This window comes from Lepidochelys olivacea (assembly GCF_965140295.1).
Source record: "Lepidochelys olivacea isolate rLepOli2 genome assembly, chromosome: 1".
Taxonomy (NCBI): Eukaryota; Metazoa; Chordata; order Testudines; family Cheloniidae; genus Lepidochelys; species Lepidochelys olivacea.
Genome location: NC_140411.1, coordinates 110,398,554 through 110,426,128, shown reverse-complemented (window position 1 = coordinate 110,426,128; position 27,575 = coordinate 110,398,554). Strand labels below are relative to the sequence as shown.

The window sequence follows — 27,575 nt, the reverse complement described above, 5'->3', positions numbered from 1 at the left end:
TGCTGAGAAACTTTTATCTACTGTTAGCATTATTTCCAGTCATGAGAAAAGAAACAAGATTGTGTCTAACATGCTCTATAATTGACTTCCGTTGCTTTATACTCTCCTGTCCTGGCGTCGTGAAAAAGAAACAACTTCAAACAAAGATTTCTTCCCTCTGCCTCCTACTCTTTTTTACAGTCTTGTTTCTCCACAACTCACCACAGTTGTTGTATTGCCCAGTCTATTTGGAACTCACTCACTGGGCACTTTATCTTTAAATTTCCCCCTAAAGCTGTGGGAGCAGTTCATCAGCTGGTCTAAACTGTCATAACTCCATTGAAGTCTTCCTTTCTAGCTTTCTTTAACTTCCTCTTTGTGATCCAAACAATTTACATTGTCTTTGATGGCAGGGTTGACAGACTAATCACTTCATATCTTGAGGAGATTCCTGTACCCCTTAGCACAGGTGAGCACCAGAGACCGTTAAATTGCCATATCAACTATGATATGCCATTCTATTTTATAGTTAACTGTTTTCAAACATGGTTTAAAATTAGCTTGGGCCATATTGATTTTTAAACACTCTTATCAATGTGAACTTTATTTAAATCAAGTATAGAAACCATATCTAGCCTATGCACTCTTAACTGATTTTAATCACAATTTGGCACCGTCAGCATTGGTCAGAAGGGGGAAAAATAATAAAGGACGAGGTTAGCTAAAGCATACTTCTGAATGTCCCCTGCAGCTTGGTGAGTGGGGAAATTCAGAATGGAATTGTTCAGAGGTCTAGTGTGGATGGACCCATAGTGTAGACAGCCTCAACCTCTTATTTCCACACTCTTACAGAGCTTAAAAAAAGAGAAAGATTGAGAGTTGGGTGACTTTGTCACCTGTTAAGACAAAAGACGTTTTCCAGACAGCTACCTCATTGGTTTTATCTAAATAGACTCTGTGAAGGGGCCAAAGCCTTGTCTGACAGAGTCTCCTGTTTGTGGCATTGCTCAGGATTGTATAGTTCCATTCTTTGCTGCTCTGAGTAGGAACACCCCTAACACATCTGTGTACAGCACTCCAGATAACTTTGCTCTGCATTAGGCTTTGCCACTGCATCATCTTATCCCTGGTACCATTGTCAGTACCAATATATCTACCCTGTGTATTATGGTCCTCTTTCCCACAGTGATTATTCTGACTTTCTCCAAAGTTGGTGATGATAATAGCCTGATTCTGCATCCCCAACCCCTGCACATGTAGAGTACTGCTTCTTCATGCAAGAAGTCCCATTGTGTTAATTGAACTACTCATGTGAGTAAGGACTGCAGAATAAGACCCATAGTATGTGGTATATAAACATAGGCCTAGCACAACTTGCTGAGCAGTAGATATAAATTCATGGGGATTTGAAAAATGATCAGAGTGAGAAGAAAGAACCGTAGAACTGAAATGCCCATAGTACAATTCTGCTTGGAGGAAACTCTTGTTGCAGTTGAGTATATCTGTAATGTTGGAGCCATAGTTGATCAAATATCCAAATGCTACAACTATTGGTTTAAACCCAGTCTGTGACCCAATATGTTTGAGTTTAACTTTCTGAGATTACAAGTATAGACAGTACTCACCCCTGGAATCTTCCTGCTGCAGCTATAATGCTAAGCAGTATGTCATTTCAAAAATTCCTGACCTGTAATCACAAAGTATTAGTTTTCAAGTCAATATAAAGATGTCCATTTTTGTTTTGTCTGTTAATAGGCAAATATGTCTTTTGTGGGACCAACTGAAATTTTAAAACTTACTAGCAAGTTCTTTGGGGCAGGGACTGTCGTTTTGTTTGGGTTTGGACAGTGCCTAGGACAGTGGGGTCATGATGATAATATAAATAATATATTGGGAATGGCTCAGACTTGTTTCATGTATTACCACCTGCACTGGTTAAATTGAACGCTGGTTTCAACTCCCAGTGTAGAGTATGTTGTAAATCAACAAATGGAGATTGTCCAGTGGCAGTCTGTTATCCACGCTTTATTCCCTAAATCCAGGCAAGTTTAGTGGTTTCCTTGGTGAAGGATGTTCACTACTTTTCAGTGAGGGATTCTAGCAAATCAACAAATGGAGATTGTCCAGTGGCAGTCTGTTATCCACGCTTTATTCCCTAAATCCAGGCAAGTTTAGTGGTTTCCTTGGTGAAGGATGTTCACTACTTTTCAGTGAGGGATTCTAGCTGGTGGTACCCTTTCAGTTTTAGTCTTAAATGTTGTAAATCAAACTGTAGAAACATTCTTGTCTAGGAAAGAATGAAGGATTCTGAGTTCTCCCAGAAAGAAGGAAAGAAAAAAGAAAGGGGAAAAAAAACCTGGATTCCAGTGAGAATTCAGATGATGATTCTCTAGAAGCCAATAAATTATATTCTTTCAGTTAAGAAATGCTGCTGGAGGAGGATATTGTGAATTATTTAGGACAAATGATTCAGCTTCAAAAATAATTCTGCTAACACTCTGGAATACTGGCAGGCTCAGAATCATAAGAGCAGTCCTCATTAGAAGAAAATCCCTGCACTGAGGATAAATCATCTTCTAAAGATTTTATTTTTAGACTGCTCAGCCTCTGGGAAGAACACCAAGCCAAAGTTGTGAAAATCCTGATATTTTAGATTCTTTAATGGAACCATCCTCTCCCAGTGATGGGATTCTCTCATATAGAGGAGTGGGATTTGAAATAATTCACATGTTGCTGATGACTTCTTATGAAACCATGTGATAGAGATACTCTGGTCAAACATTTAAAACCTGCCTGCCTAAAATTAAGCACTTAAATCCATACTTAGACGCACACAAAAATGGCCTGATTTTTTCCAGGTGCAGCGCAATATGAGTTTCCACTGAAGTCGGTCAGAGCGGCAGGTGCTCAATCACTCTGAAAATTTGGACACTTTTATTTAGGTGCCTAACTTTAGTAATAATACCTAGCTCCTGTATAATGCTTTTCAGTAGCAGATCTCAAAGTACTTTACAAAGAGCTCAGTATCATTATCCCCATTTTACATATGGGGAAACTGAGGCACCGAGCGGGGAAGTGAAAATGATGGCCTTTGCACAGTAGACCAGCATTATTTCTTACCGCATGCTATAGGATGAAGGACAAATGCCTGAAAATAGGATCTTGTTTTGATGGCGGATCCCTTTTTAAACCAGTCTTACACCTGTGGATCCCTGACTCCTCTCCCACCCTTAGCACTGTGAATTGTACAGATTCTGTTTCCAGTTGAGGAGGAAGGGGTTCGACGCATTCTTCCTGGAGACCATCACTACTGATCCTTAATCAGCCACAGGAATTACTATAAAGTGCTACCATACTGGGCCCTTCTCTCCACATCCCCCACACCCAGGGCTGAACACACGGTCTCTGTAATAGGTCCTGATTTTGTTTTTGTGTGTACACGCACGCGCACACAAACAAACCTGCAAATCAGTATTATGCACTGAATAATGTAAAATTCGTACAGCCAATTAGACTGTTGAACAGTACAAGGAGCAGAACTTCTGCTGTCTAAGAGAAACAAAACATAATCACATCACATAATATCCTTTAAAGAGCATTCTGACTGGGGTATAAGATGAACACTGGAGAGTGCTGATTTGAGTGGGGAGCAGTAATAATTGGATGGAGTTCAAAGCAGAATTATTGTAATTGAATAGCCAGGAAAGTTCAATTATTCATATCCACAGTCCAGTATAGTTCTTACAGCCACAATTTAGTGCTGGATCCTGAGAGGAGCTGATCACCTATGAGTTGAATGGGAGGTGCAGTTGCTCAGTATCTTTCAGGATTAGTCCCTTAATGTGAACAGCTGGCTTAAGGCTTTTAACCACACTTTTTGAAGTGGTGCTGAGTGCTTTGTTCTTGGCTACACTTATAGCTAAACCATACTCGGCACCAATTCAGCTGCACAAATTCCTTGCGCTCATTATCAGCAATGGATGGTTTTGCTAATGTAAACAAGACCCCAGAGTACCGATATATCTGAAGGGAACTCTATCAAATGTCAGTGACATTGTATAGCAATGTTTGAGCTGAGCTACATGCTATCCCAGGTGCAATAAATACTCCTGGGGGAATTCTGCCCCTAAAAAGTCTGCACACATCACTTTAAAATCCTGCATATTTTATTTGTCAAAATAACACAAAATAAGCATGCCGGTTTCAATCATTTTGGTAATTTATTTCAAAATACCTGTCAGCAAGTATGTCTGTAACAATACAGAAAACAGAAAGCATCCAGGAAATGTTTTTTGACAAATAGATTCCTTACTAGGCATATTAATACAGAACTTTGAGTAGTTCACTTAAACTACAGTATAGAAATGTGTGTCCCACATCCCTCAGAAACAGTGCAAAGGCTCGGGGGGGAGTCAGAGGTAACGGAGGAGGTTAGGGAGAGGGAAGTAATTTCTGGGGGTGAATCTGGAGGAGTGTAGGGGAGAGAAGTATGGAACAGGTTTTTTTGATGCGGGGGAGGGATTGTTAGGGAGTTGGGGAGCCTCCCCCATGAAGACCCTGTCTGACCCCTAGTCTCTCCCATTCATTCAGGCACATCTGCCTCGTCTCTGTCTCTGTCCCTGTCCCCGCAACTAACTCTTCTGAATTCCAGCGTGAGACCCCCCCCCCCCCCCAGCAGCCCCTGGGTGCCCCACTCTGTCATTCCCCACCTCACCTGGCCCCTCAGGTGTGCTGCTGTGAGAAAAACAGCCCCTGCTGTCTCCCTTGCTGTGGCTGGCTGCTTTGGCTCATGAGCCAGCTGCCCTCTCTTCTGGTGCCACAGCAGCCTCTGGTGGGCGAAAGGTGCAATTGCAGCACCTCTCCAGCAGAATGTATTATTATTCTGCGGAGATAAAGTCTCTGGAAGACATGAATTCTGCACATGCGCAGTGGTGCAGAATTTCCCCAGGAGTAAATACGGATGGCTGCTGCCCCTCCTCTGCTCTGGGTCCTGCAAACCCAGAGCTTATTTCAGTCTATAAAATGCAGCTATTAAAGAGTCTAGGGGCATGTGGAGTTTAATTTAAAACAACAAGCAAACTGCTCGCCCACATGCAAATGCATCATCCCAACACACCAAAATGTAAGTCCCCACTACCAGTTCACTTCTACCCTCTTAACCCATCCTCCGAACCTGATAAAATATCTTGACCTCTGTAGGCTGGCACTTTCAGGTTGTAGTGGACCAAAGTGGGCAGTAGGTTTCAGAACAGAAGCCCCTTCTCTGTAAGTCCTGTTGCCAACCTTCTCTTTAAACTGTATGACAGCAATAAATAAAACTCCCTTGCTCCCCACGAACAGAATTTGGTAGTCTGTGCTGCTCAATGTGTGGAGATGGAAGGGAGCAGTTTATCCACAACTACTTGCAGAGATGTCAGATTTAGAGCATCGCAATTCATAGGTCTAAACATGATGCAGCCAGGACGATACCGTTCACATGATCAGGGTTTCCAAAGTGGGTGTGTTTTAAGGGGCTTGCCTTCTGTTAATTGGGGCTGGCCTGTTGTGTTGGAGGGGCAGCCAGGGAAATATCTGCCTTGTGTGAAAAGGATGCAGTCCCAGATACAGTGTATTATTTTTGACATATATTCAGGCTGCCCCTTTAGTTCATTCTTCTCTGGTCTTCCCACTAACTTTTTCATCACTTTTAGCTCCTGAAGCATTTCTAAGCCCAGATCTTCACAAGGAAAACAGTTTCCAGTTAGCCTTACTTTGGGAAGCTGCTGGTAAAAACTGTTGATTGCTTTTCAAAATCCTTGGCTTGCTTTCAAGTCCTTTTAAGGTGGAACTTCACTGTGTATATGTGATCTTTCTGTAATAGATGAAACAATGCTGGCAAGATGTAAGAACACTTAGTATCACCTGCTCCTATTAAATCCTAAATTTGGTGGAGGTTTGTATGTCTCTTCCCTACTTTGAAACTGGCCCATTTTGTGTGGGCACTGTTGTAAGGCAAAGCTTCTGAATTAGTTGTCCGTCTGTGTTACGCTTTTATTCCATTTTTGAATTTGGTTAGAAAATGCCTTGCTTTGCATGAGGATATTATATGTGTGAGGAGGCTTTACAGGCCTCCAAATATTACAGAAGGATGTCAAGAGGTAAGACTTTTTTTTATTATTATTTAGAAGTGTGTGTGTGTCTGTGTGTTGGCATTTCTGGTGAAAGCAAGCTATTTATTTACTTCCATTATGTTAGTTTTATTTCTTTAGATTAGTTTAAAATGTCCCCATCCAAACCTCTGGGTGCCTAATGGTGTAGGATTTGGCGTAAAGCTGTGGTTAAAAATACAAAGCACTGCACTGAAATGGTTATGACAAATCCATCTAAGCATGTTGTACCTCCAGTTCCTCAAAGCAGAGTTTGCTTTTTCATTCACCTCTCATTCAGTAGCAGACTAATTTAACCATATTTTTTCTTCCAGGGCATTTGCTTATTAAAGGAAATCAAGAAAAAATGTCAAAATCATTAAAAAACTACATTACAATTAAGGTAAAATATTGTTATGAACTAGAGAAGTTCTGGTGCGTGCGTGTGTGTGTGTTTAATGTGCTACCATTCATTGTGGCCCTGATTCAGGAAAAAAATGTGGACAGGTTTAAATCATGTGTTTAAATCCTGTCCTGTAGAGAAACGCTTTCCCCAAATTTCCAGACCTGAAGAAGAACTCTGTGTAGGCTTGAAAGCATGTCTCTCTCACCAACAGAAGTTGTCTCTGTTCCTCAAATTGGGGCCTTTGTGCCCATTATGTCTTATTCAAGCATATTAACCTTTAGTTATCAGTAGGAAACCTGCTCTTACTTAAGGGTTGTTTAGCGTCCTAAGGCCAAGGCAATGAGCCATAATCAAAAGATATAGTTCAGTTCTGTTCGCATAGTGAATTTGATACTCCTGTCTTAACATACGTGAACAAAGATACATATTCTGGAACACAACATTCATACCATCTATTAAACTGGTCAGCAGACAAGCAGATATGAATTCATTAACATAGGTTATTCAAACTCTTTCAGTCTGGGGACACTACTTTTTTGAGACTTCATTCCTTATCTCATTTATAATGAAGCAGGATTTGATAATGTAAACCCTTTTATATGGAACTGATGTATTTTCCATCGCCAGTGTAGACGGCTGTTGTAGCTGGTATTTTTGTTTTAATTTAATTTTATTTATTTTACTGTCACTCTTCTTAACTCAAATAGACCTTTACCTCGTAGCTAATATCAAGTGCTCGCAGTGTTTCAGCCTGTGCGATCCTGTTAGATGATTACCGTATTAGAGAGGCATAGGCTCTTGCCAAAAGCAGCTTTCTTAGCTAACTCCACTGAAGCAGTTACTTCTGATGGCTCCTGTCTATATGTTTATTAGTGGGTTTAACCACAGGTTTTGAAGTGGTGCGGAACACAGTTTGTCCTTGATTACGTGTACAATTAAGCTGTGTTTAGCACCAGTTCAGCTGCACTCATTGCTGACATCCGTTGTCAGCAATGGGTAATTTTCCTCATGTAGACAAGGATTAAAAGGCTGTCTCAGCACATACATTCCTCTCTCTCTGCCCTCCTGGAAGACTAATTATAATCCTTTGAAAATCAGAGTGGAATGTGAGCTGCTTTATTCTTAATTCTCCTGATGCTGTCTGTGTACAGCTAAGCCTCATGTGCCCTAGGAAAATTATCCATTGCTGACAGTGTTGACAGTAATTTTCCTAGTATAGACAGGTGCTGGAGAGGAGTTGGAGGAATGAGGGTTAACGCAAAAAGCACAACTTCAAAAAATAGAAATAGTCGGCAGCTGCATTTCTAATGGAATGTTATGAGCTGAGAGAGAATGTTCCTGGGAAGGTGAAGAGAACTTTGTCATAGCAAATAGCATTTACATCCAGGGCAAGTCAGATACATTCAACAATAAATAACTACTGACCCAGCACCCCTCCCTGCAGTTCCCCACGTGTACTTTTTCTTTAGTCTAAATATATATAGATTAGCCATGATTAATGAAGGTAATCTTGTCCTGTAGGTAATTTTCAGACCAGTGAACCAAACTTCCTCGCATTTAGTCATTCTGCATCATGAAAGCTAAACCCTATGTGGGACTTTTCATGAGAGTTCTAAAAAAATTCAAGGCTAGGATGACAATGCCTACTGCCATCGCTTTATCTCCCCTGCCAGTAATACACTGAACACATTGCAAATAGTCAGTGAGGCATGGCTTTCCTTTCCTGCAGCCATGTTTGATGCCCTTGATCAAGCTGTGCTTTTCTGCAGTATTCCACATGCACACACCTTCTGGTCTGTTAAAATAGCTATTCATATTCTCCCCCAAAATCAGTTTTGTATGAATATTTTCAGTTTTCCCATACACCCCCAAAGAGTAACATGAGTAACATGCTTTCCCCCAAAACATAGATTTGAAAAAAAAACAAACAAACCATATATACATACATACACATATCCATCTATCAAGATCTTCCAATTCAGATAATCCAGATGGGCCTTGCTCCAGCTCAGAGTTTTGATTCATACAATTTATTTCCTTCCTTAGGCATAATACTCTCCTACCATACACTACCACAGTGTCTTCAGGCACTTTGAGTTTACTAAGCTATAGAAAGTGTATAGAAAGATAATTTAGTATCACAGTCTGATTCTTGATTTAGCTTAGCCTTGATTGCCCCAATTATTTCTATTTTTATTTTAGACACTGTACGTGCTCGACATTTTGCTACCTTCACTGTGCCACTTGCTCTGTAATATTGAAACAGATGCTACATTTCTATATGCATTTCTTTGTTTTCCCATCTTTTCAGACTTGTACTAACTTCTCATTGCAATGCTATGGTTCAGCAGTACTTAGAGGGGCTACCAATTTACTACCTCTCATCTGCTAATTTAAAAGATCATGAATGTAGCATTCACTGTTACCTGCCACTCTTCGTGCTGAGAAGTAGACGGGGTTGTCACGTGGTTGACCATTTTTAAATAAACCATCACAATTTGAAATAGTTCTTTGGAAGACACAGTAAATTTCATTATCACAAGAATGAATTTTTAAAGCAACCTTAACATTAATCCAAAATGAGGGAGTTACCCTCTGGATGAGTAGGTTTTTGACAGGTCTGTATGGATAAATCAAGGTAGTACAGGAGAAGTTAACTTTCACACAGTCCTGATTTTTCCTTCTATTCCTACATATTCTAATCTAATTATAACATATAAATTAAACTCTAATCTAGTTCAACAAATCCAACGTTCTGTTTGTGAAGCTAGCAAGACTTCAGGGTACCTTCCCCTTTCTGTTGTATCTGAATCTCAGCACAGCATTTCAGGTTTATTTTTCTCTTTGTCCTTCATACTGTGTGCTTGCGTGAGATGATCATAACAGTGAAAATTTAATTTTGAATGCATCTTTCAATGCTTTATATCGACAGCTGGCATATATCTGACATTGTCTTGTTTAATTCTGCCACAAATAAACTTTAGTTTAAAGTTGAACAATTAAAATAATCGTTTTCATACATTAAAACATTATAATGGCAAAACTGGATAATCAAAAATGTATTTATTAATCATTCCCAAAAGGCTAAGAAATGAACACAAAATACAGAAATACAAATCCCATCAAATACAAAGTGTAAAATTACACAATGAAGATCTGTTTAGACTATGTCTAGTATAATACTGATTGATTATTTGTTTGTTGATTAGGATTTTTTGACAAAGAATTCAGCGGATGAATTCAGAATGTTTTGTTTGCGCAGCAAGTACAGATCAGGTAAGAAGAAAAAGGGGCTGATTAGTTTGTCTTTTCACACAATCCTCCAAAATACTGAGGGGGTCAGCGCTTCAATGTGTTGGGTTATCTTCATGTGGAGTCTAACTACGTTAATTCCCACACGTAGAAGACTGCTCAGCACCTTGGTAATGTGTGCTGATCTCTAACATGCTGGGAATTTTCATGCTTAAACAGTTCACTGACAGAGAGATCTCTTTGCTGCTTAAATAACTTCAGCTATTTGTAGGAGCTACACTTTTCCGCTGCCTCAGTGGATCCTTGCTCACGTTAGGGGTATGTCTACACTACAGCGGCACAGCTACGGCGCGGCAGTTGTGCCGCTGTGGCACCCTAGGGTAGATGCTCACCTCGTTGACGGAAGGAGTTTTTCTGTCGATATAGTTAATCCACTCTCCAAGAGGTGGTAGCTAGCTCAATGGAAGAATTCTTCTGCATCTTCCCTTGGGGTTAGGTCAACCTTACTCCAGTGCTCAGAGTGCAACACTTTTTACAGCCCCTGAGGGACGTAGCTAGGTTGATCTGTTTTTTCAGCGTTGACCAGTGCCTTGGTAGCCGAAGGCTCTAGGAGTGCTGTTTATTCCTAAAATATTTCACAGAAAGGGATGAAGAGAGAGTTAAGAATTAGATCGACCTAGCTAGGCTACTCAGGGCTGTGAAAAATTTTGTGCCATGAGCACCATAGTTAGGTTGACTTAACCCCCAGAGTAGATGCGACTAGGTTGAAGGAAGAATTCTTCCAACCTACTGCCTCTTGGAGAGGTGGAGTAGCTGCTTGAATGGAAAACCCCCTTCTGTTGATGTAGGAAGTAACTACCGTGCTCAGCACAGCTGTTGTGCCGCTGTAGACTTAGCCTGACTCTCAGCAACAGACCTCCATTACTAGGGAAAATAAAGAGCAAATTCTAGAAGAATCTGGATGCTGAGCAAGCCCTAAGTGTGGATGTGTGTGAGGTTTTCTGCGGCAGAAAATGGATGGCATGCTCCTCACCTCAGGGTCTCTGCACCTGTCACAAGACAAAATTAGTTTTGAGCACATGAATGGGTCCTTGACATGCACCTCAAGGCATTGGAGCCCTGAACAAACGTGTTCGTTTGTTTTTATAAAGAAATGGAAACCCAAACTATGTTATTACATCGTACATACGTATTTTATGGCTCAATAGCTCAGCCAAACCTTCTAAAGCTGACCCTGGGGTGAGGAGAAGTGCCGACTGCCCTGCAGCTGATGAATGGTTACCCATCATTTGCTAGAGCCTCATTAGTTCATTTACAGGATGTGAAGACTCACTGCAGTGAGTCTGGGCTCTTGTGCACGTCTCATCTGATAAAGGATAAGGACATAAGAAACCTTATGATTTGGAGTCCAGTGGGAAAAATGAGAATCTGCTGATGTAACCTACAGAAGCAAACAGATACGTGAATGACTGCTGCCGTCTATACAAAGTGGGCACGTAAGGTTAATAAGGCAGGACGTGCTGTGGGACATGGGACTGTTCTAAGGCCATGTCTACAGTACAGAGTTATGATCATTGACAAAACTTAAGTAGACTTAAGTTACTTTAATAATATCAGTGGAGCGCATCCACGCAACACTCCTTTTTCAGCTGAGCATGTCCACAGTTGTTGCTCTTGCATCAACAGAGCACTGCATTATGGGTAGCTATCCCACTGCATCTCACCACCCTCTGCCACTGGGAGCTCTGGGAATGGATCGTGGTGCATCATGGGGACATGCTCACTGTCCCACGATGCAGTTCATTCCATGCCATCATTCCATGGGCTTCATTTCATGCTGTTTTTCAACAGCCCTTGTAAACTGTGCACCCTTCATCTCTGCCTGACAGCCTGGATTCTGAGCTGCTGATCATCAGGTGATGAGTGTTATGAACACAACACAGATGGTCCTGCAGTATTTCATGAGCTGCGAAACAGAGTTCATCGGTAATGCCTGCCCAGCTGTCTTCCATGGAAACAAATAATTCAGGATTGCTGCTGGCATTCACGGACTAGCTTGCTACGGTGGACTGTCGGGATCACATCGTGGTGCAGGTCTGGGATGATGCGCAGTGGCTGCAGAACTTTTGGATGCACAAAGCCACCTTGCTGTGTGCAGAGCTCGCCCCTGCCCTGCGGCGCAAGGATACCAGACTGAGACCTGCCCTCACTGTGGAAAAGCAAATGACAATCGGTATGTCGAAGCTGGCAACTTCAGACTGCTTACCAGTCAGTTGCGAATCAGTTTGCAGTTGGAAAGCCCACAGTGCGGGCTACGGGAATGCAAATATATAGGACCATTAATTGCCTCCTGCTTCGAAGAACTATGACTCTGGGTAGTGTGCAGGAAATAATTGATGGCTTTGAGGCAATGGGATTCCCTAACTGTGGCGGGTTGATAGATGGCACAGATATCCCAATTTTGGCCTCCGACCATCTTGCAATGGAGTACATCAACCAAAAGGGCTACTTCTCCATGGTCTTGTGGGTGCTGGATTACTGGGACCGTTTTGCTGACGTAAGTGCCGGTTGGTCAGGGAAGGTGCATGATGCAGGCATCTTTAGGAACACTTGACTGCATAAAAAGCTGCACACTGCGACTTTCTTTCCAAACCAGAATTTTCCAGTGTGGGAATGTGCAAATGCCCATAGTGATCCTTGGAGACAATCCCATGGCTCATGGAGCCTTACACGGGAAACCTAGGCAGCAGCAAGGAACACTTCAACAACAGGCTCAGCAGGTGCAGAATGACCGTTGAATGTGCCTTTGGCTGATTTAAAAGGTTGCTGGTGCTGGTTTTTTTGGCCGGTTAGATCTCAATGAGGAAAATAATCCAGTGATCATCGCGACCTGCTGTACTCTACATAATATTTGCTAATAGAAGTGGAGTTCTCCAGGGGAGGGCTGCTGAGGCTGATTGGCTGGCTGGCTGGCTGGCTGGCTGCTAATTTTGAGCAGCCAGATGCCAGGGTAATTAGAGGGGCACAGCGGGAGCCTGTTTGAATCAGGGAGGCTTTGAAGGAGTATTTTGACAGTGATTCCCAGTAGCGTGTCTGTATGTGATGGATTTGGCTAGGCTGCCATGAATTACCTCTGTAGTGCTCACTTCTTGAGCATTATTGCAAGGAGCAAATATTCCTACCTACAGCCACTGTGTTTCAGTGTTCACACTGAGCGATGTATGTATGTCACAAATAAAGACTCAGTTTATTTCGAAGACTCAAGTTTAATAATCGGCTAAAACACAAATTTTCAGACAAACGGGACATGAAAATGAGGAACAGTCTTGCAGTTAGGGCTCTTACAGCTGGGTGTAATTCCAGGTGTGGCATGCATGGGGTACCGTGAGGAACCGGGAATACGCAATGAATGCGGTTGGGGAGTTTGGGGAGGGCATGGACTGGAGTTCTGTAGTGGCCAGAGGGGGAGTTGGGCACGGGTTTGCTCTGATTGCAGGCTAATGAGGGACTTCAGCATCTCCGTCTGGTCCTCCAGGAGCTTTATCATCCGTTCCTGCCCCTGTGAACTTCCTTGGCTGTCCACCCTCAGTCTTTCATTAATTGTCCCCCTCCACGCTCATTTCGCATCTGTTGACTGCAGCAGTTCATGAAACATATCCTCCTTACTCCTCCTGGGTTGCTGCCTTACCTGATGGTGGTGCTCCGCTGGTGTGGAGGAGTGTGTTCTCATGGGGACATCTGCAGAACGCAAAGAAATAATGAACAGAGACAGTATTGTGAGTGCGTTGACAGCCGTGAATCACAAAAGGTACACATACACCTCTTTCTCACTGTCCCTTGGCTAGCACACAGGTTGCCGTGAGTTTGCGGGGAGGAGAGTGGGCAAGGGAGAAAGAGCAAGAAGGGACAAAGGGTGGTTTGTGAAGGGGGTTTATTATAAGCAGTTGGGAGCCTATTCTGAATATTGGTACCCCTTTCCCCAGGCTATAGTAATCGAACCTGATATCTCATGCTTAAGGGTAACCCAGGACACAAGGGAGCATCTCCTGCATGCGTGTGACTGCAGACTGGTTCTGTATGCCCCTTGCCTGTGTGCTGCTCTGGTCCCTGCAGCAGTAATTGCCAGGTGATGCATCAAAGTTTCCTAGAGCAAGAGGAGAAACGAGGCAGCTCTCCCAAGGAACCTTTGGCAGAAGATTGCAGAATACCTACAGGAAAGTTTTTCCTAGAGCTCACTCCGGAGGATTCCAGAGGCATCCCCGTGTACATGAACAAACTTTTCTGCCCTGGCCCCACTGTGTCAATGCACTGGCTCTGTTTTTAATTTCTGTCCCGAATCCCTCCTCTACCATATAACTAAGTATATGAGAGCTCAGTCTCGTCTCACCATGTGGTATCAAAGTAAAATGAGCACTTCCTGGAGCTCCCCTCTCCTGCATGCTGTGCGCCATACTCGGAGTGCTGGGACTGGCTAGACCCCTCCAGAGTGGAGAAGAGTTCCTGACTCACTGCGCCACCGGATGACCCTGCCGCCTGCTCCACTTTGTCCTCCGGCTCCACCTTCTCGTCCACCACTTCCTCATTGGGGTTGAGTCCACTGGCCTAGCTGCCTCCAGTCCCGCTGAAGTATCCACAGGGCTCTTGGCAGTGGAGGTGGGATCGTCGCCGAGGATGGGCATCCAGCTCCTTCTAGAAGCAGCAGGTCTTCGGCACCGCGCCAGAGCGATGGCTTGACTCGCTTGCCTTCTGATACGCCTGCCTACTGCGTGTCCTTTTCGTGCCCCTTCTCCTGCGTGGCGCTAGCAGTCAACCCATCGGTATCAAAATTCTTACGGCTGGTGCAAAGCTGCAGCTGCAGAGCCTCTTCTCCCCATGTACTCAGCAGATCCAGCAGCTCCGGTGTGCTCCACGTGGGAGCGTGGCTGCTGGGTAAAGCCATCACGGTCGGCTGGGAAGATGGGGTCGGCCTTTAAATGGGGGAGGGGCACGTACCTGTGTACCTCCAGGGCAGGAGAGTTCAAACTGCTGGCCAGAGCGGTCATGATGGGCATTGTGGGACACCTCCTGGAGGCCAGTTAGAGTGACATAACCTAGTGAAGCGTCTACACTGCATTGCTCTAACTATGTAGCAAAAAGCTTTGCGATGCTCGTTGAGATGCTTTTATTATGTCGGCATGGCAGGGGAGTTATAGTGGCGGGAGAAGCATTTTCAGTGTGTACACCTCCACTGTTTTGTCGACAAAAGCTGACTTGTATCAACAAAACCGTGTAGTGCAGACAAGGCCCAAGATAAAAAGCCAGAGTCTGTCCCCCTCTCCTGAGTTAGCTTTGTGTGTGTCTGTGCATCCATCCGTCCCCACTGTTTAATTCATTTTTAAAGCTTCTTTTACTACTTGCTTCTGTATGCTGCCTTTTGCAACTGCTTCCGATATAAATTGCTTAGTGCAGAGAAATTCTGCCTGAGTTCTTTGTTTGTACCTCCTTGCTCTCCTTTGTTTGTTCCTCAAAAAGCTCTGTTGGCCTACATTTGACCCAACGATAGCTGTCTTTAAGAGGAGGCATATTCTAGAGGTTAGAATACAGACTTGGGAGTCAGGAGTTGTCAGGGCTGATTCCCCACTCTGGCACATCGAGTGCAGAAGGTGGAGGCTCGCAAGGATTTTAAAAATTAATACTGGCCACTCCAGGCTTGTATTAAACTCCCAAGGTTACAAGCTTCTCTCTGACCTTGGATGGGTAGATGCTGCCACTACCCAAGTGCAAAAAAACCCTTTGAAACCAGAAAGGCGCACTGGGGAATTCCTTCCTGTGGGGTACCCTCAAGCCCTCTCCCCCCCACACACACCCCACGGAGAAAAGCTGAGAAAGAAAAACAAAGGAAATCAGCTGTTGCCACCAGCTAATTAAACAACATATGCACAAACCTCTTAGGACACAAAAAACCCAATCCTGTTTTTAAAAAAGGTAAATTTTTTTAAAAACAAAAAGAAAGAAAATACATCTGGAACTTAGGCTTTTGCTAGATTTAAAAAACCCACTTACAAAAATGAAACATCAAGAATAACCTTCCTGAGGTCCAGTTTAAAGGTTACAAGCAAAACAAAAGCATTTGGGGTTAGCACAGAAGAGTCCACAAGCCAATAAGAAATAAACAGAAATAAACCTAATCATGTCTTCCTTGACATTCCCTAATTTACTTACATATCTGGGGTTTCAGATAAGCAGTCTCTAGGTATGATCTGATGGTTTTTCATACCTGGCTTTCAGCTTCTCACAGCATAACTGCTCCCTGTTCCCCTCTTTCCCGGAGAACCATAACACACAGACAAAGGGAAGTTTTTTCCCAATTTTAAAAAATTCTAGCCCTCCCATTGGCTCTTTTGGTCAGGTGCCCCTCCTTTCCTTTTACCTGTGGGCTTGTTAACCCTTTACAGGTAAAGCAAGTAGAAAATAGCTACTAAGAGGAATTCTATAGCTAACAGGCTGGCTGGGTGTCCACAAAAGGGAGCTACCTCCCACCCCCCGGTCCCCTTTATTTGTCACAGGAGTCTAATGGTCTAGGCCCATTAATGAGCTCCTGAAACTCTGAGATATGGACAGTGGTTAACCACTCTGCTTCTCTGGCACAATGGAGCTGTCCACCAGGATGATAAAGCTTGTTTGTTCAGGAAACAGAACTTTCTCAGGGACTTCATCCAAGGTGATTATAGACATGAATGAGTGGACATAAGAAAACAAGAGCTGCCATACTGGATCAGACCAATGGTCCATCTAGCCCAGAATCTTGTCTCCCAACAGTGGCCAGTAACAGAGCTTCAGGGATAGTGTACAGAACAGCGTAATTTTGGAGTGATGTACGCCTCTTCTTCCACTCTAGAACTAAACACATTTGAACTGGACTGTGCATCTGCACTGGACCATACTTGTAGTATAGGAGATAGGCATAAATCAGTGAAAAAGAACTGCTTTATTCAAAGTGGACTTCACTGTATTAAACATTTATCATGTGTGCTTATCTTACAGTTCCTGTGACCAGAGAAATTCATTGAGTAATCTTATTGGATAAAAACTGATATCCAATTTCTGTAACTTTTTTACCAAAAAAAAAAAAAAAAAGTAAATGTCTGATTTGAAAAACACAGTAAAGTTTTATTTTTGAAACCAATCTTAATGCGACGTTAAGACCGATTTTATTCACCCACAAGTTGAGAATCTCTCAAATATAGAGCCAGATTTTGACCTCTATTATATTGGGGGTAAATCCAGAGAGATTCTGTTTAAACTGTTAGACTTGTTTTTGGATTTATATTGGTGTCAGTGAAATCAGGTCTGGCCTATGGCTTCCACCACAGGTTTTTCTTGCACCTACTGTTTATCTTTCTTAATGGTGTGTGCTTTTGTTCAGTGTTGTGTAGTCATACAAAGCAGACCCTTGTAACATGTGTGCTTGTGCGGCCAGAGGGAGGGTGCCATGGAAACTGTAGGGCACACTAAGCACTGATATAAGGAGCAGTACACTATAATAAACTATACTTTGGGTGTAAGTTAGTCAGAAAACAGGTATATGTGGCAAAGCAATGTTCCTTATGTTTAGGGCCGCAGGAGGCTCCCAGAGGTTTAGGTGGGTCTGATCTCCGCCAGAGCAGCTGTGCAGGAGGTGGACAAGTCCTGTCCCTCCCCAGCCCAGCCGGAGCTAGGAGCCCCCTTTGCTGGGGCACTCCTAGGAACAAGGGGACATTGGATTTCACAGGGAAGGGCTTATTTCACAGTCCGTGATGTGTTTTTCACAGCTGTGAAATTGGTAGGGCCCTACTTATGTTCAGTGGGTATGTCAAGGCCCTGTACCTTACTCTGACTTGATTCTCTAAAGGATTAAGTTTAAATTCAGCCCTGATGTTGGTGGGTGCAACTTCCAGTGGCCATAACTCAATGGGAGTAGCGCCCACTTACATGAGAGCTGAATTTGGCTCCAATATTGCAGTGTAAGTTAAAACATGTATAACTTTGTGTAATTTAGGAAGATGATCCACAGCTGACAGCTGATGTCAGTGATGGGTGCAGGTAGACTGTTGCTGTCCATGGTTTACCTGCAGGTGTATCCAAAGACGGAGTGTTCTCAACACTATTTCAGAAACTATAGTTCAAACCTGAGCAGATTTTTTTTCTTCTATCTGAAGCAAATATTTATTAGTAAGCCCTGACTTTAATTGTAGAGCTTTCACATGGGCTAAAACTAGAATCCCTCTTAGTGGTATGATGTTATCCCACATTGATGGACTGAAGATGATGTTATGGTTAATTAAACATGTATGCCTCTTTAAAAACAGGTAAGTATTTTGTGTTACACATCAGGAGATGTGATGATTTATTTTTGATTTTTATGAGTGAGTTGTATACTTAATTTTTTTGGTGGTAATTACAAATATGGCTGATTTAACTATTTTTGGGTGCCTACTAGATGGAAAAATTCAGTATGTGAAAGACTATTGTAAAATATCAGATTCTGCTTCAGATAGTTTTTCTCAGTCTTTGGGCCATTGTATTTGCTTTCTATAAATATGTGCTGTGCCATTTTTAATTACTGGATTGTTTTAGAACCATTAAATCTAATATGCCTAAAGATTAATGTTTTTAGTTAAGTTTGTAGGTAATTTAACAAAACTTGCTGTGACAGATAAATAGTAAAGAACTCGTATTTCTTGTAATATTTTCTCATGGCTCTGTTTCCTCTATATGTTGCACAGTATCTTCTGTATCATAACATCTAAATGAATTTTTTATTTTCTTAGCAATAGAATTTGGTGATGACAGCATGAATGACGCAAAGAACCTCCTTCAGGCCATCTCGTCTTTTATTAGTGATGCAAATGCTTATATGAAAGGACAGCTGGTGTGTGATCCCATTAGGGAAGATGTACTGTGGGAGATGTGAGTGCAAATATATATATTTGATCACTGGAAGATTCTGATTATAAGAGTGATAATATGTGAACTCCTGATTGATTATGAGGGGTTAAACTTTGTGCCACACTGCATGTCATTAAAAAGCTGTACAAAAATCCACCCGGTCAAGATAAAGGGGGAGAGTGAGAAGCAATATCCTCTTCCTTTTCGCTTTCCGATTGCTTTTTTCCCCTTTCTTCCTTAAGCTGATACACTTGTGCATAGTCTACTGTGCTCTGATGCATGGTGTATATGTAATGTAGCCTTACCTAGGTTGCTTTGCTCCTCTTGAGTGACATAACCTCTCAATTGAATTCTGACATGGAGGAGAGGAGAGAGTGGGACATGGAGAGGACCAGAAAAAAGGTGGTATAGGGAAGAATGAGATCACAGCTGCATGGGGCATGACCCTGAAGACACAGAGTGATTTTGCTGTGAATGAGACAGAAGGTGATAGGGAACCAATGAACAGAACACAGTGATGTGATGATGTTGTTTTGTTTCCATGCACTTGTGAGATGGTGGGCTGCACCCTTCTGAATAGACTGGAGCAATTTTGGGAGGCCATAGGTAGGAGCTGCAGTAATAATTTGAAGTAACAAACACATTACAGTGCGACTGAACTGTGCATTCAAGTAGTGGAAGTGGGCTGTTCTGTAGAAGTTTTAGTCAGCATTTGCTTGTATGTAACAGTCATTTGCAAAGAGGAGTTGGTGGCTGAGGCTAGCAAGATTGTGGTCCTGAAGGGCAAGTGGACAGGTCATAGTTGAGAGAAGGAGAATGAGCTCAGTGTGCTGCTGAGGGAGCGTCTCTGGCCAAACAGGAGGATGTCAGCAGCTGGTAACAGTCAGTTGAGGAAAGTTAAGGCAGTCAGGTATTGCAGTGTTTGGGACAGGAGGAAAGGAAGCCGAAAGGGGATGTCAGTGAAGGATTCATAGGATAAATAAATTTGGGTGCCAGCAATGTAAAAGTGGCTGAGAGTAAATAGGTGAGTGATGATGTTAATGATGGGCAGTGGTAGATACACAAGGGAGAAGGGACCCTAGGGGGACCTCAAGAGCAATGTTCTAACCTCTCATGAGCAATTGCCACCAGGCACAGAATGGCTACAAAGGGAGGAGCAAAACAGTTAGTAGGGAGCCAGAGATGCCAGCATAATGTTTGAGGCTCTCAAGAAGGCTGTGGTGCAATCATTCATGTCAAATGACGTACTGAGGTCAGTGGGAATAAACAGAGGGTTGATTGGCAGTGTAGGAGAGGGGGCCATTGACAGCCACACACTGTTTACAAGTTGCCATTTATCCCCTTTTACTAATAAATGCACTGGTAGCATTGATTCTTCCACTGGAGAAGAGAGGGCAAGAGCACCTCCCAAATTGACACCCCGAAGCTTCTCTGTCACAAAGGGCCTTTCCCTCTGAGCCAGGTATCGCACAGACGCAGTGTTTGGTGCCGAGAAAAGAGAGCTTGCTCCTGAACCTGTGTCCTCTGATGCGGCATAAAAAGCTCCTCGCTGACGCCAAGTCCGCTCTTTTGCAACGCTTTGGGACACCACATGTGACTTGGCTCCTGCAGACAGACCCACAGTTAGCGTGAAAGATGGACATTGTTCATGTAGCCATTGACAACTGTGAATTGTGATGTCCTATTTCCCGAGTGGATGTAACGGTTCAGTTTTGGATAGACACAGCTTTCCCCTTTTACACTGAAAAATTTCTGCTCTTCTGAGAGCTGTAGCATTGCCCATTATGGTTCAGATAGGAAGAAAATGACAGTGTCATTTAGATGACTCCCTCTGGCTGATAGATGAATTCAGTACTCTGCTAGCAACTTGTCCATCTTAACTTACACGTTACCTTTTCTTTTTTCAGACTAGCCAATACAAAAGCAAACGTAAAGGCTGCATTTGCAGATGACTTTGACACCTCCAGGGCTGTTGCTGCAATTATGGACCTCATTCACCATGGCAACAGACAGCTTAAGGCTGTCACTAAGGTAACCCATTAGGATACAGAGATCAGAAAATGACAGCTGTCTACAGTCCTACTGTTTAATTCAGACAGATTAGTTTATTGTTCACACACAGACCTGCAGAAACAAAGCTCTACAAATTGTTGACCTTAAAGACACACATTTATCGAGACTGCATCTCTAGAATTCTGTACTATTGTTTTCTGTTTCACTGTGTCCAAAGCACGTTTCTCTCCTGCTGCCTCATATTCATAGGGAAGACTTTTGAAAGACACCTGAGGGTGTTGTTATGTGCCAGAGGCTTTAATGCTTGTTGCACATACCTGCTTTCTAGCCCCATAATACCGATGAGAGTGGACTGGGGATTGATTGATTTTGTAAAGAAGTCATTGTTATGACCAGGACTTCCAAGTGCATGGGGTGGCAATGGCGGTTAACACAGCACCTGTTTTATTCAGCCTTCACAGTTGCCTCTGCTACTTGTAAATAATAAATCCTGTCTCAAACTGCCCCTCTAAGGCTCCAGCTACCCTTCAGATCATTCACTGGCAATTTGAGGCCCCATTTAAAACCTGATGCTGAAGCAGAGGAGGCTTTGGGTGGCTGATTACAAGAGTTCAAGGATGGAAATAAAGCAAAAGCACAGCCCTAGGGACTCCTGGGTTCTGATCCTAATTTTGGCAATGATGTCATCTTTGGTCTTGGGTCAAATACTTAACATCTCTGCTTCATTGTCCCTGACTGCTTAATTACCAGTCTCATGGTGTTCACAGTTTGTTTTTACTGGGGCTGAGAGGGGTGAGGATGAATGTAGTAATAACTCATTTTCAGATTTTTTTTAAAAACCCCATCTCCTTTGAGTCCTGTAGCAGCACCAGTCCTGGAGATCTGGACTTAGTCGCCGTCTTTTCCTTTCTTTAGAGAGCTCTTCTCCGAGCCACTGAGTCAGTCCAGTTGGTAGTTTAAGTCCTGGATAACCCAGCTGTTTGAATTCCAACAAAACAAGCCCCCCTCGTCCTTTGGATCATGTTGATTGTTTCTGAATTTCCTTTAATTATCAATCTTTCTGGTAAGGTTGTGCCCAGTACTGGTTGCACTATTCCAGGGGCAGTTGCACGCAGCTGCTTTGTGCATCTCTTTGAACATTACTATTTTCCGTGTTTTGTTTCCTACGGAGTATCTGTGTGTTGGGTTTTTTTCTCTAAAGGTACGTGGACGGTTGTTACCGCAGTGTGCAGAGTAGTACATACCTGCACGTCCTCCTAGCCCAGAGCTAAACAGCAGCATGGATGGTGAGGCAGAGGGTTAGGCAAGTAGAGTGCCCTTACGTGCCAGAACCTTAGGAGATGTACCCTACACGGCTCCCTGTATGCCCAAGCAGTGCCTCCAACTTTTAGCAGTGTAGCCTTTCCTCACTGTCTGCACACCGCAATGGCAAGTGTGGACACCACCTGCCTTTCACTGCAGTGTCTAGCTACACATGTAATCTATAGTCCCTGTACTCTACACACACAGCCAATATATATGGGCTTGCATTTCCCTAAACGGAACTTATTTCATTGTTTGCTTTTTTCCCATGTTCCTAATCGCTCTTGATCCATTTGTATCTTTTTTTTCCTGGCTGCTGGTTCTAGCTCCTTCCAGTTTTGTGTCCTTTGCAAATTTCAAGCTATTTCTGGCTTATCCCAGTCATTAATGAAGATGTTAAATAAAACCTCACCAAATACCTCATTTTGATGCATCTCACTACACCCTACAACTTAATATTTTGCCGTTGCCCTTTGCTAGCCAGCCTTAGTCCCCGTAAATCTTTTCTCCTGTTCTTGCCATGTTAATTTTGAATGTTGAGCTCATGTTGGATAAATAGAAAAGGAGAAAGTGTGCCTGCATCCGTGTTTACAAATGCTGCTCCTCGGGTGACCAGTACTTGCAGACAAATACTGTCAGGGTGTCTGAAAATGGCTTTCACAGTGCCTAACTCGTCAGGACAAAAGGTGATGCTTGAAGCAGTTGATGTAATTAATTAACCTGAAAAACCTTCAGCTGTTAATTTGGTTTTCATTTTTCTTCATGCTCATAGGCCTTGTCTACATGGGAAAGGGTGTGTGTTTTTTTTTAAATAACCTAGAGCGGGAATTTAAACTGCAATAGTTATGAGTCCCTGGCATGGACACTCTTATTCCCATATAGGAGTGTCTATGATTTAACTTAAAAGCTTTCCCAAATGACATAAGTGAAACTGAAAAAAATTCCACTCTTCTATCAGAATAATTTTCCATATAGGTGGATTATACTAGCATAACTAGTAAAATTTTCCCATGTAGTCAAGGTCATAGACTTCAAACTGTATTGGCAGCTTGAGGCCTGCAATAAACCGTATGGGTAAGCCAGCTTTGTTTTTGTGATTTGTAACAGGAAGGTGGATCTCCTAGAAGCCCTGTTGTGTATGGAAGCATGCTTTCCTATATAGAGGACTTTTTTAACACTGTTGGAATATCTCTTGGAGACAGACAGGTATGAAACCGCTCTAAAGATCTATCATGGGTGTCATTGTTTGTATTATAACAACAATATAGTAGCAGCAGAACATTTTACAAAAATATAAGCAAAATGTCGATGAAACTGGTGGTTCTGATTTTTGTAACTGATGCAGAAACACCGAGGGAAGGATCTGCACTGATACAGATGTAAATTATGTGGTTTAGAAGAGAAGGAAAATTAAACACAGATGAACAGTATAGAACAAAGCATGGGCTGAATTCTGCTCTTGAATATTCCTGCGCATCTTCTATTGCGGCATTGGTGCAGTGGAAATGAGTTTGGGGAGTGAAACAAGAATATGTTTGTGACTGAGGTACATAAGTACTCGATAAGATCGAAATAGGGAGGAAAAGGAAACCAGTGAAACGCCAGAGCAAGAGCGCTATGCGGAGAGATGCTAAAAGCCAAAGGCAATAATCCAATATTATATATTTAAAAAATAAACAGGACAGGAGCTGTTTCAGGCTTGTTTTCCATGGATCCTAAAATTCGCAGATGCTATTAAATTCTAAACAGGGAGCAAATTTCCTTTTGTGAGGTAGCAGATCCATACTGTAATTTTTTATAGTGTGTACACACACGCAGCTATTCATTCACAAGCCTTTTAAAATCCAGTAACTGTTCAGCTATAAATTGAGGTGGTTCCTTTATATTACTGTGTTAGAGTGGCTTCTGAACAGCTGTGTATGCTAGGAGCTGGCTGTAAGTCTATGCATTTGTCGCGTTATTTTTTGGTGTTATACTGTATTTGGGGGAATCGTGTAATTTTCATGTAGGACATTCATCTGCATTCTGTGGCCTTTGTACCTAGCTCGGTACATGCTTTTCTAGCCTTTTGATGCTGTATCGGGTTCTCTGGGGCTTCCAGGTGGTGCGAGGTAGGATTAGAAGACAGAGAACTCTGTGCCTGGTTTCTCTGGAAGAGAGTTCGTTGTAATTGAATGGAAATGATGCCTTGATAAAGGGATGACAGTTTGTTTGGGTCTACTACAAACATGCCAGATCCACTGCCTTTAAAAGTGGATTAAGCTAATTTGGGAATAAGAGCATCCACAGCTGGAGTTAATCAAGAATAGCTATTCTGGAATGACTTCCCTGTGTAGACAAGCCCGGAGTAGTTGTCTGAGTTTGCCACCTGCCTACCCATTGTTGGATGGTAAAGTTTCTGTAGGCATCTCAAAGTCAAGTCTTAAGGAGGGATTTGGAAATGGATAAGATGCTGGTGCAAAGGTGCCTCACAACAGTATATCTTATTCCCCTTCCTATACCAGAAGTTACATTAGCATAAGCACAGTTACACCATTATACCTGTCCAGTATAGCTAAAGCCATACAACTTTGGGTATGCCTGCACTGCAATAAGTGTGATTGCAGCATGGACTAGCAGTACTTGCTCCAGCTTTAATCTAGATCGCACAGTTCAAAATACCAGTGAAGACACGATGGCATGAACTTGTAATACGAGTATGTACCCAGGGTCCCTGGCAGCTTGTAGAGGCTGCATCACTGCAACAACGCTACTGGTTTTAGCTGTTAGCTTGATAAAAGCTGGTGGAGGTTTGCCAACCTGTGCTGGAATCAGACTCCTGATTGCAATGTACACATGCCCTGTGTGTAGACAAGGCCTTACTTCAGAGTTGAATGAATACTGCTTAACTCATTTTCTGATGCAGTGTTTTAACGCTGCTGCTCTTGATTTATAGGTTGTTCCAGAAAACAAAAATTCAGCTATGCTTTGCAGTGTGATTGATGAGCTAGTGAGCTTCCGTGTCAAGGTGCGTAATTATGCTCTTGCTATGCCTGGAGCAACAGAAGCGGTGCAGGTGGAAGAAGGTACCATTCTAGCAAAGGAAACAAAACAGGAAGAGAGAGAGAGAAGACGGCAGTTACTGCTGGAGCGAGAACTCCTTTTGCAGGCTTGTGACAACCTACGGCGAGACCTTGCTGCATTTGGAATCAACATAAAGGTTTTGAGAAAATATTGTCTTTGTAACTCCTTTAGTAATTCATAGAATCCTAGCACTGGAAGGGCCCTCGAGAGGTCATCTAGTCCAGTCCCCTGCACTCATGGCAGGACTAAGCATTATCTAGACCATCCCTGACAGGTGTTTGTTCCATCTGCTCTTAAAAATCTCCAATGATGGAGATGCCACAACCTCCCTAGGCAATTTATTCCAGTGCTTAACTACCCTGATGGTGAGGAACTTGTTCCTAATGTCCAACCTAAACCGCCCTTGCTGCAATTTAAGCCCATTGCTTCTTAACCTCTGAGAATAGGACAACAATTTTTCTCCCTCCTCCTTGTAACAACCTTCTATGTACTTGAAAACTGTTATGTCCCCCTTGTCTCCTTTAATCTGCTCATGTAACATACTCTAATTTTCTGTTTTATGATATATTTAATTCTGCATTCTACTTTAAATATCCCTCATGACTACCAGTCAAATTGGTAAATCTGAAAACTCCATTACTGGCCTGGCCTGTTAAGAACTTCACTTGTTAAACTGAAAGTGCCTCTGAAGAGTTCATTTCCCAAAACTGCAATTGAATGGCTAGATAATAATAGTAGTCAGAAGTGGACTATCATACTTTTCCAAAAATATTCAACCTCATGTCATTCTTTTGAAGTTTAAAGAGCTCAAAATTAGGCAGTTTATTCTCTTTTAGTAGCCATAAAGGAGGCATATTTTGTTTTGATTTTGCAAAAGTTTTAAACATGAAAACTGACTCTGATAACTTGTGATTACTTCAGTGTGAGAAGGTACACACTAAATATTTTTTTAAAAATAGGCATTACAGTATGTTCATCACCTCATCCAGTATACAGCTATCACAGAATGTGGTCTCAGCAATGTTTTAGAACTGAAGTTGCAATATTTTTCTCATGTCAATGCCATATTATTTAAACTAAACAGAGGAGTGTCCAATGTAATTTACGATCTGTTCTGTGAATAGATGGGACCACCTTTTTTTTTAAACTTGATCAGTAGTGACGCTAGATTATTAGAAAGCCGTATTTCCAAGTACCTACTTGTTTTTTTTTAATGTAATCAGCATTTTTGCCTTTTGAGCTTAATACAGAATGTTTCAGGTTCATTTAGGCTGCTTCTAGGGATTTAAATAATTTAACCAGGTACAAAGTACTGTGTGTAATCAAAAACTTACTGGGTTTGACCCACTTATTTATTCTTACAGGACCGGGGTACTACTTCCACATGGGAAGTGGTGGATCAGAGAAGAGCAGAGCAAAGAACGGAAAATGACAGCTGATATAGCACAGGGACATGACTGGACTGATCATGTGGCAGTGAATGCTTTAGGAACCACTGTGAATTAATTTTTTTCCTAATCAAAAAAGAACTCTGCAGAAACTTGTATATCTATTAATAAATAGTGTTAACTTAAATACCTCTCTGCTTGCCACAACTTGATTTTTCCCTTTGAGAAGGCGTTGAATCTTTTCCTGCATGTATTGTGAAATAAGCTGGTAGTAACACAAGTAATGCAGCAACTGTAAAAAGGGGAATCTATAATCCAAGTAATTAGCCTATGAGCTGGGTTTGGCATGTTGTAAATGATACACTTGATACTGTTCATATAAAAATTGCTATAGATGGTCAGTAATAAAAGGGAATGGGTACAGAGGATAAACCATCTTCAGCTAAAAGTCTCTTCAGCTTCTGCAGGTGCTGTGTGACTAAGCCACTGCAAATGAAGTACACAACAGTTTTGCTTTATTTGCTATATTTTTATTTCCTATGGAAAGAAACTTGCTACATTTCCAGAATCTTTTAAAATTAACTTGTAACAATTTGTATACAATGGTGAATAACAAAGTTACTTCTGTGTATAGTTAAAACAAAGGCAAATTGAAATTTATACTGACCTCTGATATCAAGCAATTTCATTTTGGGAAAAAAAAAAAAAAAAACCAAACCCAAAAGGTCTTATTTGATTTGGCTTTACCTACAAATGTAATTTAGAAATAATACTTCTTACATACCAAATACAAAAACCTCATTTTAAAATCAATTCAACAACTGTTTTAAAACTGTTTAACTTTTTTGATTTTAGGAATTAGAGTTCAAAAGTAATTCCAAGGGGAGAAAATGACAATAGCTTCTGTTCCCCAGGGAAGTAGACAGTTTACAAACTGTCTTTGGTAAAATACTGCAAAGTCTTTTCTTAGGAGTAAACAACTGCTCTAATTTTAAAAGTCTTAGAACCCCAACAGAATAAAATGAGCAAACATATAAAAACCTATTTTAAAAATAGGTTAGCAGTTTAGAAAGAAACAAAAACGCATTGGGGTGAGGTAGTAGTCACAGTGCATCCAAAAATATGAATTATAAGGGCCGG

The 27,575-nt window shown here is 42.1% G+C and overlaps 1 protein-coding gene across 3 annotated transcripts in view; it reads left to right on the top strand.

The window, feature by feature from the left end:
* Nucleotides 1-26,626, top strand: part of CARS2 (cysteinyl-tRNA synthetase 2, mitochondrial) — a 66,409-nt gene extending 39,783 nt beyond the window's left edge. For all 3 annotated transcript variants that reach the window (XM_084616128.1, XM_084616127.1, XM_084616129.1), the window contains 7 exons: nt 6,440-6,507; nt 9,720-9,786; nt 18,552-18,690; nt 20,577-20,700; nt 23,092-23,190; nt 24,920-25,183; nt 26,412-26,626. In XM_084616128.1, coding sequence (XP_084472254.1) covers nt 6,440-6,507; nt 9,720-9,786; nt 18,552-18,690; nt 20,577-20,700; nt 23,092-23,190; nt 24,920-25,183; nt 26,412-26,486 — 836 coding nt within the window. In that variant the 3' untranslated portion in view covers nt 26,487-26,626. The remainder of the gene's footprint in view (nt 1-6,439; nt 6,508-9,719; nt 9,787-18,551; nt 18,691-20,576; nt 20,701-23,091; nt 23,191-24,919; nt 25,184-26,411) is intronic.
* Nucleotides 26,627-27,575: the final 949 nt, after the last annotated feature.